This window comes from Prunus avium, chromosome 2, assembly GCF_965620075.1.
Source record: "Prunus avium chromosome 2, drPruAviu1.hap1.1, whole genome shotgun sequence".
Taxonomy (NCBI): Eukaryota; Viridiplantae; Streptophyta; class Magnoliopsida; order Rosales; family Rosaceae; genus Prunus; species Prunus avium.
Window position 1 is genome coordinate 8,357,181 of NC_142285.1, and position 14,445 is coordinate 8,371,625.

Consider the following 14,445-nt stretch of genomic DNA (forward strand, 5'->3'; position numbering starts at 1 on the left):
AGAAACAAAGAAGAAAACGAAAAACACAGGCGAGAACTGAGATAAATTAATAAAATGAGAAAGCATCACAAATTTATATTACATCTGCATAAATTTGATTTTCGGAAGCTTCCAACAACAAAAAAGAAAAAAAATTGGATTTTCTGGAGCTTGTGCTGCGTCAAATAATTTCCAACCGACCCATTCCTTGTGACCTGCAAATCACAGTTTGACACTTGCAAAAATAATCCATCAAAAGTACAAAAGGAAAAGTTTATGCACATATGTAAAACTGTGATCTCTATATAAGGATATGAATGACTCCTTATATGGAAGGAGACGTGTAATTTCTTTCCCAAAATAAGTGATCATCACTTTTGGGCATGACTACTCCCTCAACAAGTTTCAGAATAATGAAAGCAATTGGTGAAATCATATGAAAAAACCATGGACCTTCTAATTCTAAGAGTAAGGGTACTAATACAGGGAAAAGCAAGAAAAGTAATTTCAGTCTCAAGCATCCTAGTTTGTTGGTAAAATTAGACCTGCATACCAATACATACAAGTACGCTGATAATGTATCCAAGCATTTAATTTTAGTTAAGAACCTCAGGACATAATGCAAGGCTGATGAATTCAAATAGGTAAGATGACAGAAAAGGCATTCTTAAAGAAAACATTGTTAAGAAGGCACGTTAAAATATTATTCACCATATTTCATACATGCACATACTGCCCCTATATTCAGTGATGTACAACCCTTATCTTAAAATTTACCAGCACTGGAGCCTTTGAACATATGTGATCCATTGTAAATCCCCACCATCTTCTTACCAAAGGATCCCAAGCATTTCTCAATGAGGTGCAGTCGTTCTTCTACTGTCCTCATTTTGAAAACATTACAGCAAACAGCAACATCATTTACTGGCTGCTATAAAGTCCTTTTCAGTCCAGAAAAAAATCCATCATAGCAGAGGACACACAAAAATACCCTGTACAGAATCAAGATTATCCTAAAAGTACCAACACTATTAGAAAACCAAAGTTATGTACAAGGACTGTACCCATTAGAAAAATCAAGATTATCCTAAAAAATTATCCTACTGAACTTCAAGCGAGATTAAAATGAGGTATATTTTTAACTTAATGAACTCTTTCATCTGCCCAACTTGTTGCAAAAACATTAGAACAAACACCACAATTTTCTCCTTCAAATGCTGTTTCAAATCCAAAAACATCCATCGCAGCAACCTCATCCACTGGAAAATCAGAATTCGAATCCATTTCAATTTCTCAGTAACAAAAACCGTTCAAGAATCAAAAGAAGCCCCGACGTCTAGCCAAAAAGAAAGCAACATTAGAACAAGACAAACAAAAATGGAAGAGATAGAAAAGCCAAAATGTATCACGAACATATAATGCCTTTGATTCTAGTAGAATGGACTCTTTGATATGGTTCCCTTTATAGATACAATTATAAATGTCCGCTTGGAAATATAAAATTATTAGTAAAAGAACAATGGGCAGTCAAAACTAACTGATTATGTTTAAAACAGTGGTCTCCTTCACTTCTCAACAGATGCAGCAAGGACTTCATGATACTAACAGAAGGTAGCTAATAGCAATCGCAGTCAAAACATGCTCTTAAACCAATTAAGTGCATGAAGATGGAGTTTCGCCTTTTTATTATTTATGTCCCTTGTTTTTTTCTTAAATAATCATACCACCAAGGAATTTGCCTGATATTAGGGAAAAAGTTGTATAATGTGAACACAAACTACGAATCAGAAAACGAGAGTCAACCAAACAAATCTAAATGATTACATATAAAAAAGAACTCTAAATCCATAGCAAAGAGACAATATTTCAATACAAAATTTCACAGGTCCACTTACTATTGTACTAAGGAATCTCTATTGTCTCTTCCTTAGAACTATGGTATATCTCCAGTAGGTCTGGGACTTCATTCAAATACTTAAGAACATACCTATCCAAAAATCTCCTCTCACCTTGTGTGATCAACCAAGACAGCCTCTTGTTGTCCCTATTAATCAGCTTCTTAGAAACCAAAATCTTGAAAACATTATACCTTGGTAGAACTGTTTTCTCAAAAGCATGCATAAGAAGCATGGGATTGGCAATCATAGTCTCCGGTTCCAACTTCACAGTGTTCAGAAGGAAATCCATGACTCTCCCAAGTTTCTCCTCCGAACAAGCTAAACAAAATGGTTGGCGCTTAAAAACTGACAGAATATCATCTTCAGACCACCCGTAACTCTTAAAAAATTCAATTTTCCTTTTCCATGTTGACTCTTTCATAGAGATCATAACTCGAAGAGCCTGGACAAACATCGGATCAGTCGGGTCAATGCCCAAATCTTTTATTGTTCTAACTGCATAAGCCATTCTGTCAACATTTTGCATAACGGTCCTTGGCTGTAACACTATCAGTTTTGTTAAAACATCAAAGGGAACACCTTCATTCTGCAAAAGGGCCACATTGGGTTGAATTGTACCCTCACTATCGGTGTTTAACAGCCATGAAGAGCGTTTGGCCGCCGCCAACACATCATTGGTTGAAAGCAATTTCTTGAGAAATTGAACTGCTGGTTTTATGTGAGAATCCAAACTCCGAGTCAAAACGGCTGGATTCAATAAAACGAGCTCTGGCAGATTCTGACCCACAAAGCCATTTTCAATGAGAAAGTTGAATTTGGGCTCCAGATTGTTGAGTACCTTGTAATGGAGGATTTTGGGGCGCTTGGCGATCAATTTGGCGATTTGGGCATCATCAAATCCGTTAGATTTCAAGAATTTGAGCATCGAATCTATCCGATGGGTTTGCTTCTTATCAATCTGAAGCTTCTTGGAGGTTGAGATTGCAGATTCTAAAGGAAGCCCGCATGACTTCACCAGGTACTCAACTGTAAAAGATGAACATAATGCAGATGTAGGCGTTGGTAATGTTGCAAGAAGGCGTTTTTGTACTAAAGAATGCAGATTTCTGAGGACAATGTTAGCCATTTTGGAAGCCGATGTTCACACTGTAACACAAATTTCCCGTTGTAGCCAGACCGGAAAGATTGGGATCGAGTAGGTAACTAGGGTTTTCGCTGGGCTTTTCGGTTTTTCCTTTATCGGTAGAGGGAAAACTATTTGGACCCGACAGTTAACTATGTACACCTTACATTTGGGCAAAAGTGCTTCTTAGAGAAGCACTGCCAGTGCCAAACGACCCCTAAATTATTATTTTTACTATAATTTATCAATTTACCACTTTTGTTCTGCAGTTTCAATACACATTCCAATTCAAATCTCTCCCAATTCCACTACGTATTCTGATCCATTTGAGCTAAATTTTTTTCCAATTCACTCAAATTTTAAACTAAAGATGAAATTTTTTATGGAACTCTAAGCTCAAAAATCACGCATAAAATGAATGAAAATAATTCACACTTATGTTTTATCATTAGATGGTTTGAATGGATTGAAATATCCTTAATGAGAGGGACGTCGTTAAAAATTGGAAAAAATTAAATAGAAATTAAAATGTGTCGTTGAATTGTTTCGAATTGAAAACTGCAATGGTAAAATTCAAACTATGCTGGCAAAAATAAATAAGATAAAATTGAAACTATGGACCAGTGTTAAAAACGATAAACTACGTCGACCAGAAATAACAGTTTGCCTCTTTTTCTTTCCCTTTTATTTTTTTAATTTTAAACGTCTCCAAATCTCCTTTTCCATAACGCTTCCATTTAGATTGTTTTTGCTCTTTGTAGTCAGTTAATCAACTCCTGAATCAATTTCACACAACCATTTCCTGAAATATCTACACCCCCAGCTGCCTGTGTCCCCTTTTCTTTTTCCCCGCGAACCTCATTCTCTGGATTGATAGAGCTTGCCAGAACCCCTTTTGTTTTATTTTGATTTTCTTTTGAAACTTTGATCTAGCTGATTTGGTACCAAAAGAGCGAGAAAGGAAGTGGAAGGTGGAAATGGAGAGGCGAGGGCGTGGTCGTCTTCAACCTCGAAACGTTTCTTCTTCTTCTCGAGAATCAACGGTTTCTCGCACAAACAGGTTCGCTTCGAAACCCAACTCGACTCCCAAGTCCTCGAGTAGAGTTGCAAGTGGCGGTGAAAAAGCACAAAGCGACGGCGTAGATGACCCTTCCGACCTTCCCGCCATTGTGGGTACTTGCCCTTTGAGGTGCCCAGGTCAGCTTCCATTAACGCTTCCTAATTGTCTTCTTTTGGCTGATAGATAGCTGTTGTTATTAAGATGTTGATGCCCTTTTTTGAGGCGTGTGATGTGATATCTATGTAGAAAGAGAGAGAGCTCAGCGAGAGCGGCTTCGAGATTTAGCAGTGTTTGAGAGGCTAAATGGAAATCCAGCTCAATCATCTCCAGACCTTGCCGTTAAAAAGGTAAGACTCTACCTTAATTATATTCTCCTAATTCTGTTTGGTAATTCTTTAATAATAAATGGGTATTGGACAATGAAAATTTCCATTTAAGATGAAATAGAAATCAATACTACCTGAAAAATTCAGTCTTTGCGTTTCTGTTCAGGTTTGTTCATACCAGTTGTAATATGACATTGGAATGTACCGCAAATGTGTCTGCTGGATGAACTTCCATTTAAATTGGGTTATTACCAAAAGTGGTGTATTGTAGTTTGATGTTTTCTGATGCTCCATTTACTTACTTTCTTTCTTTTATTTTCTTTTCTTTGTTTTTTTAGCAAAAGGGAATTAAATAAAGTAAAAAACACAAGGGATAGAAAAATGAGTTTTGTTGCTTCACCACCTGTATATATAAAAGTTGAAATTAGTCACTTTCTTAGATTTCTAGAACATTACAAATTAGTTTTAATCAAGTTGATTTGATATCAAGGAAATTATTGGAATATAAATTTGAGAACTGCATATTAAATATGTATATTTTAGTTTGAGAGAACAATGTATTTTGGGTGGGGAAGTTATTATTAGGTTAGGTCAGGATTTGATTCCCTCCATTTTAACAAAAGAAAAAAGAAAGGATAACAATATGTTGAATTATCACTGCAGCTAAACTTGGAATACCACGTGAATTTAAGCACATTAGTTATCATCTGAACGCAAGAAGTTGAGAGAAGGGAATTGGATTTTAACAAGAATTACAATGATTGGAAGAATCATAGGAATGTTATTTTTTCATGCATGGTAGATAGAAAGAATTGATTTCACAGGATAGCGAATTTCCAACTGTTACTTTAATGCTACAACCCTTCACATGTAATGGAAATAGAAGCTAATACATGCTTTCTTCCACTAGTTTTTCAGAACTATATCCACCAAACAAGTTGAAGCATCAGATGTCCGGCCGCTCCCTGTGTTGGAAGACACTTTAAATTATCTTTTAAACTTGTTTGATTCTAGAGAATATCCCTTTGCAGTGGTTCATGACTTCCTCTTTGATCGAACAAGGTCGATAAGGCAAGATCTTAGTATGCAGAATATTGTCAACAACAAAGTAATCCGCATGTATGAGAAAATGGTATGAGTTTCATGCAAAGCCTATATCTCCATATTCTGAAGCTTTGTCTTCATAGTATGCCCTATCCAGTTAATTTTTCATTTCATAGACATTTTTTTGTTTGTTGATTGTTTCCATATGTTGTGCAATTGAGTCATGACTTGTTGAGTTTCTCCTCTTCAATTCATGTTATCACATCATAAATAGAAAAGAGTTAGCCACTGTCTTGCGCTGAAAACTGTAGCCTTATTTATCAACACAAAAAGCTTTGTTCTTAATGCTATTACCCTGATAAAGAACAGTATTTCTACATGTCAACCAACATTTCTGCAGCTAGTGAGATTGTGTGTTGACTGCGGCCTGGTGCTTAAGTCAAAGCACAAAATTGTTGTGTATTGTTTTGGTGTTTATTTTAGTGGGCTTATGACATAGTGGTGCTAGCATGAAGTACACATCTCAAGTTTGACCTCACCAAGTGATTTTTTTTGGGTCGAATACCTCACCAAGTGTTAAGGCACAAGTTCATAAGTAACACAAAAGCAGGCTTGTTGGAAGAACATGTATTGTCCATTTTATCCAGATAGAAATGTCCTTCTTTCTTAAGGGAAAAAAAATACAAAAGAATCATTTATCTACTTTTATCCTTTAGATTAGATAGTACTTGTTTAAGTTGCCATTGGATCTTATCCTCATCATTTTTCAAGAAAACATAAATTTAACAAGGAGAATATGGGAACTGCTATTACTGAATTTTGTTTTAGGAATCAACCGCTATTGTATTAATTATAGGAATACAAATATTCTAGTAATAATTGGAATACATGTATTGTATAACTTATAGGAATACAAGTATTCTTGGTATGAAACACTTGTTTCGTTATGTGACACGTATTTGTAGTTTAAGGATTTTTCCTTCATCATTACAGAAAGTAAAAGTTGAAGTGTTCACATGTAAAGGGAACAAATGGGAGAAATCATCGCAGAATGTTGCTAATTAGTAGGCCATAAGAGGTCCTTCTCATTTGATGCTCTTGCCATGCTATATTCAGTTATTAGTAGCTGTGTAATTCTTAGTAGCTGTGTAATTCATTAAACTAAACCTTCAAATGTGGAAGGAACTTATTTAATTGGTAGTACCTAAATTGTTATGGATTTAGATCTCCTAACGTTAGAAATACCAAAAGCTTTGTTAATTTCAAGTTTTTATGGTGTAGGTCAAATTTCATGTGATATCTCTTCACAAGCTTCGGCGTTGTAGCAGTCAAAATAATACTTCTTCAATGAATTACCTTAACAAGGAGCAGCTTGCAAAGACTCTGACATCTCTATTTAATATGTATGATGCAAATCGAGATTCCAGTTCTACATATGAGAATGAAGCTGAGTTTTGTTCGTTTTATGTGCTACTTCATCTTGGTTCTAACAGCCAACCAATGGTTAATCTCTATTGCATTTTCATGTTTTTTCATTTTCTTTATTCTTTGTTGCTGTTTTGCATTGAGTTGTATATATGTGAAATATAGATTGTTCTGGTCCCAGGGGGAGTCACTTTCGTGGTGGTTTCGTAATGTTCCTTCCACGTTATTGAAATCTAAGGAAATTTGCTTTTCCCGAAAGATTTTACGGTAATTTCCACTTCCCTTTATTTTATGTGCTTTGCTTAATTATTGGAAATTATTTTTTTTAACATCTATATGAAATGGTTTTATTAGTATTCTTTTTTCGAAAACTGAAAGATGGTCAGCTTCTGCAACAGATTATTCCGGATAGGCAACTATAATTGTTTCCTAAGCACTATAGCAGCTGAAGCATCTTATCTTCAATACTGCATTCTTGAACCTTATGTCAATGAGGTAAATGAATTTCTAGAGTCTTAACCTATGACTTACAATCCAGGTTCTTGTCATTTAGACCTCAATAGAACAGTATGTTCATTTTGGCTTGTCTTGCATGGACTGTTTTTTAGTCTTGTTGAATGATAAATTCCCTGGCTCTGTGTTGCTGAGATGATAAGTTCTTATTGACAAATGAAATTGTTGCTGTAGTTCTTGTTTTCCCTGTCTGTGTGGGTGAGAATGAGAGAAAGAGAGAGGTATCCTGTTTACTTCTGTCTTTATGTGGTTATTATATTCCTTGGAGCTTGGATTTTGTTCATCTTAAGTTCCGGATCTTGTTCAATTCTTTACTGTTTAATCCACATCAATGCTTGTGATGACAAAAATCAAATCTTGTTTTGTGGTTGTTAACTTCCAAAGGTTCGAGCACTAGCTGTGTCATGTATAAATATTGGCGGATACAAGCTTCATCCATACCCGCTGGCAAACTTATCCAAGCTCTTGATGATGACGGTAGATTATCAATAACTCAAATGTACTAAAATTTGTTATTTTGATATTTACTGTTTGCTGAGATTTTCAAACCTGTATGTGGTTTTTCAGGAATCAGATTTGGAATCATTTTGCAAAGCTTGTGGTCTTGAGATTTGTACAAATGAAGAAGGATATAATTTGTTACCTACTAAGCAAACCACCTTTTGTCATCCTAAGGATGGGTTTCAAAGCTATATATTTGTGGGTTTGGAACAATTTGAGAGGTAACTTTAAAACTTGGTGGCACAAGTCCTCCAGTGACAAAATCCTACACCATCATAGGCTCCTAGCTAGTGACAGTTTCGTTACCAAAGATCTTTAGGGATGAAAACATCAATAGTTCGGTTGCCACTAGGCTTGAAAGATTATATCATGAGAGAATGAAAAAAAAAGTGTGAAAACTTTAGCAATGAGTTATTTTCTTACTGTTCTTAAACATAAATTCGAGAACTCTTCAGCAAAGAAATTGCAGATAATTTAATTCATAAAACAATTTAAAACAATTATCAGTTAGTGTTTAAAGTTAACAGTGGATTATCAATTATGGAAATAACTTTTATTAAAATATTCAAATCCAATAACGATAAATAAAAAGAAATCCCAACTAATATTTTGATTAAATTACAATTTGAAATAGGCAGTGAGATATTGTTCACAGATTTGTTTGATAAGCCAGATTTTCTATTTTTAGAACTCATGTTCAAGTACATCATTTCAATACACTCAGATTTTGTGTGCAATATGGTTTATTGACTTTCTAGAACATCTCCTGGGGCTCTTGGGGAAACTGAAAATAAAAATAAAAATAAAAAGCAAATGTGTATCCTTAATGAGACCAATGGTTCTCTCTCTCTCTCTCTCTCTCTCTCTCTCTCTCTCTCTCTCTCTCTCTCTCTCATGTCTTTCATTTTGAATGTTTTAGGGTGATAATTAGGCATTGATTGTGAAGCTAATTTTTAATTTTTTAGTTTTTGTTGTTTAAAACATATGTTTCAGCAATTGCCCTTTAAGCATGGTGTTTGAATTGGGTTTGCATGTAAGGGGCTTGATATTTTTCTTATCATGTATTTTGTTACTTTTGTCGTTGACATGTGTACTTGTTTAATTTCAGGTAATAAATGCACAAATCTTGTCCAACGCAAGGATATGGCCCTCTTATCATCTTTTATCCGGTAGACTTGGTAAGAGGGCCTCACGTCCCACGGTCCCTTGATGAGTATAAGAAATAAGTTTCCACTAAACCAAGGTATAAAAGATCTTTTTGGTGCAGCAACCAAAGGTTGCCAATAGTATGGTGCTCATTTTTGTGCTTACACTCTAATGAAAATGACCAATGACCTGGATGGAGAGGGCAAAGTACAAAAGTAAGCTTTTAGTTAAAGGGTGGATTCTTTTCTCGCTGATGAGAAATTGTCGGTTGACAGTGCCTTACTGCCCTCTCAAGTGGGAGAATTTTTTGTTGCAGTGGTACTCTCAAGCCAAAAAGAGAGTAAAGTGGTGTTGAAGATTTTTCTGGAGTGCAAGTTCTGCTTCTTGTAAGAAATATTGTAACATATATATTTTTTCATATTTCATCTATCACCCATGCGAGGACATGTAGATGTTTGTATTGCACAAGGTGGATGAAGGCTTGTACGACGTTTAGGGCTGCATGTATTTAATGTTCAAGTGAGATTGACGACACATCTCGTTGAAGACAAGAAGCCAATCCTTGGGTGACAAATTTCAAAGAACATTTATGGTGTTGCAGCAAGAACTTATGTTTTCAGGTGGTGAAGCAAATTGTCCAACCCTTGATTTACAGCATGGTGGCGAGTTCCCATTATTCTAAGAGAAGAAAGAAGAGGTTCAAGTCTCCTGCCAAGAGGAAGGAGTTCTTGAAGAGGTTTCAGCCTTGGAGACATTGATGATGTGCACACTTCTGTTTCTGCTCAAATGACTCTTTTGATGATGTGCAAATGTTGTGTTTTTTTGTTGAAATGAACCTTTATGAGAGCCTTTGATGTATTATTTTAATGATGTTCAAATGTTGGAAAGACTTCCGTGGGTTTAGGACAAGGCTTGTTAGATGGCTCTTAATTTGTATCAAGTACTTGTATTGATTTTGATCAATGTTTCCAGATTGAAAGTTATGTTATAAACTGTTGGTGGGAAATTGAGGTTTTATCGACCTTCTATGGTGGAGAAACACTCTCATGCAACGGGGATATTATTGCTATCCTCGGCCAATAATGTAAAAACACATGGGCGAACTTTTTTCACGTGTCATTGTGTTATTGGCCAAGAATAGCAAAACAGTGCTATTCCCGTTACAAGAAAGTTTTTTGGCCTAGAGCAAACTAAATTGGGGTTGATTCATGTGGGCTAAGGCCTTTTGCTACAGATGGGGTCCACAATTCCACATCACCAACTAAGATTAATGAGAAATTGTACATCTCAAATGAATTTACGAGAATAGTTGTTCACCCCATGAGGAGAAAGTGGGACCAAGCACTCGAACAATGTTCTGGCCTCCCTTCTTGCTAGATCAAGTTTAGAGAGAGTTAACTTCCGGTTTGGTTGCTACCCAACCTTTGTGGTTGGGAGACCCTACTAACCCCAAGGGTAGGAGGTGTGCTTTGTGCGACTTCACCTACCAATACCAAGGTGAACAGTCCAAGACCACTATATGCCTCACTTGGGAAGGTTTCTATAGCCAACCAATCACTTTAATGCCATGCTTAGTTACAAACCCATGCTACTAGGCTCGATTGAGAGAGTTAACTTAAGGCTCAAGCAACATGCCCTAAAATGATCCAACTTTTGTTTTGTGATAGGTGTGCCACTACTGAAACTTGGATAATAATTTAAGCTTCTTAGTTAAAATTCCCCTTGAAACTTGGGTCAAATCTCACTTTGCACCTTAAAAACTGAAAGTGACCTATATCCCCCATTGACCGTTGTTTCTCGTTTCAATTTGCCCTATACTGTCAACTTCGTTCCTAACCTGATGTGGCAGGGACACTTCTAGTCCCACTTGGCTGTTTTCCCACCAATCTGAGATGGTGAAGTGGCAATTTGTGGAGCCTACCTCTATTTAGAGGCCTTAACTATCGCGAATACACCCATTTCACGACATTTGAATCCCTAAAAATTGGAGGAAAAAAAAAAAGAAGCAGAAAATCGAAAATTAAAGACGAGGCATGAACTCATTCGAGGAGAAGAGATTAACATTGAAGCAATGCATTGCTATCGGTTTATGATAATACGAACTGAAATATATCCAGATCTCATAGGCAAAACAATGGTTGCTGGAAGGCACTGATGGCTGTCAATCCGCTGTCAATCTGTCAAAGCTGTCAATCTGCTGGCATTAAGCGTGTAGTTATTTCCTTTGACAGACTACTCCCTCAACAAGTTTCAGAATAATGAAAGCAATTGGTGAAATCATATGCAAAAACCATGGGTCTTCTAATTCTAAGAGTAAGGATACTAATACAGGGAAAAGAAAGAAAAGTAACTTCAGTCTCAAAAAGCATCCTAGTTTGTTGGTAAAATTAGACCTGTATACCAATACGTACAAGTACAATGATAATGTATCCAAGCATTTTAACTTTGGAGAGCCTGGCAAAATGAATTCAAATTGGGTATGCATTTAATGTTAGTTAAGAACCTCATGAGACAATGCAAGGGTGATGATTTAATATAGGTAAGATGACAGAAGAGGCATTCTTAAAGAAAACATCGTTAAGAAGGGATGTTAAAATATTATTCACCACATTTCAAACATGTACATACTGCCCCTGTATTCAGTAATGTACAACCATGACCTACCCGGCTGTGATCACCAGTGCAGGCAACAAAAATATCCCCTCTTAGAGATGACTCTTATCTTAAAATTTACCAGCACTGGAGCCTTTGAACGTATGTGATCCATAGTAAATCCCCCACCATCTTCTTACCAAAGGATCTCAAGCATTTCTCAATGAGGGGCAGTTGTTCTTCTGCTGTCCTCATTTTGAAAACATTACAGCAAACAGCAACATCATTTACTGGCTGCAATAAAGTCCTTTTCAGTCCATAAAAAATCCATCGTAGCAGAGGACACACAAAAATACCCTGTACAGAATCAAGATTATCCTAAAAGTACAAACACCATTAGAAAACCAAAGTTATGTACAAGGACTGTACCCATTAGAAAAATCAAGATTATCCTAAAAAATTATCCTACTGAACTTCAAGCGAGATTAATATGAGGTACATTTTTAACTTAATGAACACTTTCATCTGCCCAACTTGTTGCAAAAACATTAGAACAAACACCACAATTTTCTGCTTCAAATGCTGTTTCAAATCCAGAAACATCCATCGCAGCAAACTCATCCACTGGAAAACCAGAATTTGAATCCATTTCAATTTCTCAGTAACAAAAACCGTTCAAGAATCAAAAGAAGCCCCGACGTCTAGCCAAAAAGAAAGCAACATTAGAACAAGACAAATAAAAATGGAAGTGATAGAAAAGCCAAAATGTATCACTAACATATAATGCCTTTGATTCTAGTGGAATGAACTTTTTGATATTGTTCCCTTTATAGATACAATTATAAATGTCCGCTTGGAAATATAAAATTATTAGTAAAAGAACAAAGGGCAGTCGAAACTAACTGATTATGTTTAAAACAGTGTTCTCCTTCACTTCTCAACAGATGCAGCAAGGACTTCATGATACTAACAGAAGGTATAGCAAATAGCAATCGCAGTCCAAACATGCTCTTAAACCAATTAAGTGCATGAAGATGGAGTTTTGCTTTTTATTATTTATGTGTCTTGTTTTTTCTTAAAAAATTATACCACCAAAGAATTTGCCTGATATTAGGGAAAAAGTTGTATAATGTGAATGAATACGTATAACGAATCAGAAAACGAGAGTCAAGCAAACAAATCTAAATGATTACATATAAAAAAAAAGAACTCTGAATCCAGAGCAAAGAGACAATATTTCAATACAAAATTTCACAGGTCCACTTACTATTGTACTAAGGAATCTCTATTGTCCCTTCCTTAGAACTATGGTATATCTCCAGTAGGTCTGGGACTTCATTCAAATACTTAAGAACATAATTATCCAAAAATCTCCTCTCAGTTCGTGTGAACATCCGGGACAGCCTCTTGTTGTCCCTATTAATCAAATCCTTAGAAAACAAAATCTTGAAAACATTATACCTTGGTAGAACTGTTTTCTCAAAAGCATGCATAAGAAGCATGGGATTGGCAATCATAGTCTCCGGTTCCAACTTCACAGTGTTCAGAAAGAAATCCATGAGTCTCCCAAGTTTCTCCTCAGAACAAGCTAAACAAAATGGTTGGCGCTTAAAAACTGACAGAACATCATCTTCAGACCACCCGTAACTCTTAAAAAATTCAATTTTCCTTTTCCATGTTGACTCTTTCATAGAGATCATAACTCGAAGAGCCCGGACAAACATCGGATCAGTCGGGTCAATGCCCAAATTTTTTATTGTTCTAACTGCATAAGCCATTCTGTCAACATTTTGCAAAATGGTCCTCGGCTGAAACACTATCAGTTTTGTTAAAACATCAAAGGGAACACCTTCATTCTGCAAAAGGGCCACATTGGGTTGAATTGTACCCTCACTATCAGTGTTTAACAGCCATGAAGAGCGCTTGGCCGCCGCCAACACGTCATTGGTTGAAAGCAATTTCTTGAGAAATTGAAGTGCTGGTTTTATGTGAGAATCCAAACTCCGAGCCAAAATGACTGGATTCAATAAAACGAGCTCTGGCAGATTCTGACCCAAAAAGCCATTTTCAATGAGAAAGTTGAATTTGAGCTCCAGATTGTTGCGTACCTTGTAATGGAGGATTGTGGGGAACTTGGCGATCAATTTGGCGATTTGGGCATCATCAAATCCGTTAGATTTCAAGAATTTGAGCATAGAATCTATCCGATGGGTTTGCTTCTTATTAATCTGGAGCTTCTTGGAGGTTGAGATTGCAGATTCTAAAGGAAGCCCGCATGACTTCACCAGGTACTCAACTGTAAAAGATGAACATAATGCAGATGTAGGCGTTGGTAATGTTGCAAAAAGGCGTTTTTGTACTAAAGAATGCAGATTTCTGAGGACAAGGTTAGCCATTTTGGAAGCCGATGTTCACACTGTAACACAAATTTCCCGTTGTAGCCAGACCGGAAAGATTGGGATCGAGTAGGTAACTAGGGTTTTCGCTGGGCTTTTCGGTTTTTCCTTTATTGGTAGAGGGAAAACTATTTGGACCCGACAGTTAACTATGTACACCTTACATTTGGGCAAAAGTGCTTCTTAGAGAAGCACTGCCAAACGACCCCTAAATTATTATTTTTACTATAATTTATCAATTTACCATTTTTGTTCTGTAGTTTCAATACACATTCCGATTCAAATCTCTCCCAATTCCACTACGTTTTTTACCACTCGTCACTCACGGGAGGGGTATCTAGATCAAAGGCTGTAAAGGCACTGAAGGCTGCAGATGGAGACATAGCTTCTGCAATTATGGAGCTTACCAACTGAGTTTTAGATATGTTTTCTCATTCGATGG

General features: G+C 36.3%; 3 protein-coding genes across 9 annotated transcripts; 1 reads left to right on the forward strand and 2 right to left on the reverse strand.

Moving 5' to 3' along the window:
* Positions 1-13: 13 nt before the first annotated feature.
* LOC110772785 (uncharacterized) lies at positions 14-3,149 on the reverse strand. Of its 2 annotated transcripts, none has more exons than XR_002529153.2 (2): positions 757-3,147; positions 14-194 (listed from the first exon to the last, which is right to left on the reverse strand). XR_002529153.2 is itself a non-coding variant. In XM_021977250.2 (2 exons), the coding sequence occupies exon 1, from the start codon at positions 3,001-3,003 to the stop codon at positions 1,882-1,884; it is 1,122 nt and encodes a 373-aa protein (XP_021832942.1). In that variant the 5' UTR covers positions 3,004-3,149; the 3' UTR covers positions 14-1,315; positions 1,875-1,881. The 2 variants fall into 2 exon arrangements, 1 of the variants encoding a protein (XP_021832942.1); XM_021977250.2 differs by having other exon boundaries at positions 14-1,315; positions 1,875-3,149.
* A 540-nt stretch (positions 3,150-3,689) lies between these two features.
* Positions 3,690-9,998, forward strand: SAC3C (SAC3/GANP/Nin1/mts3/eIF-3 p25 family). Of its 4 annotated transcripts, XM_088249387.1 has the most exons (9): positions 3,696-4,197; positions 4,307-4,407; positions 5,297-5,518; positions 6,712-6,933; positions 7,037-7,122; positions 7,254-7,350; positions 7,753-7,845; positions 7,936-8,090; positions 8,978-9,998. In XM_088249387.1, the coding sequence occupies exons 1-9, from the start codon at positions 3,978-3,980 to the stop codon at positions 8,979-8,981; spliced, it is 1,200 nt and encodes a 399-aa protein (XP_088105513.1). In that variant the 5' UTR covers positions 3,696-3,977; the 3' UTR covers positions 8,982-9,998. The 4 variants fall into 4 exon arrangements, with proteins under 4 accessions (XP_088105515.1, XP_088105514.1, XP_021832940.2 ...); XM_088249389.1 differs by lacking the exon at positions 5,297-5,518 and having other exon boundaries at positions 3,690-4,197; XM_021977248.2 differs by lacking the exon at positions 8,978-9,998 and having other exon boundaries at positions 3,694-4,197; positions 7,936-8,094.
* Positions 9,999-11,558: 1,560 nt separating this feature from the next.
* LOC110751714 (transcription termination factor MTERF8, chloroplastic-like) lies at positions 11,559-14,164 on the reverse strand. 3 transcript variants are annotated; one of them, XM_088247867.1, is made up of 2 exons: positions 12,875-14,164; positions 11,559-11,897 (listed from the first exon to the last, which is right to left on the reverse strand). In XM_088247867.1, exon 1 carries the CDS (start codon positions 14,001-14,003, stop codon positions 12,882-12,884), a length of 1,122 nt encoding a protein of 373 aa, XP_088103993.1. In that variant the 5' UTR covers positions 14,004-14,164; the 3' UTR covers positions 11,559-11,897; positions 12,875-12,881. The 3 variants fall into 3 exon arrangements, with proteins under 3 accessions (XP_088103993.1, XP_088103992.1, XP_021807915.2); XM_088247866.1 differs by having other exon boundaries at positions 11,560-11,901; XM_021952223.2 differs by lacking the exon at positions 11,559-11,897 and adding an exon at positions 11,908-12,308.
* Between the last annotated feature and the right edge of the window lie 281 nt (positions 14,165-14,445).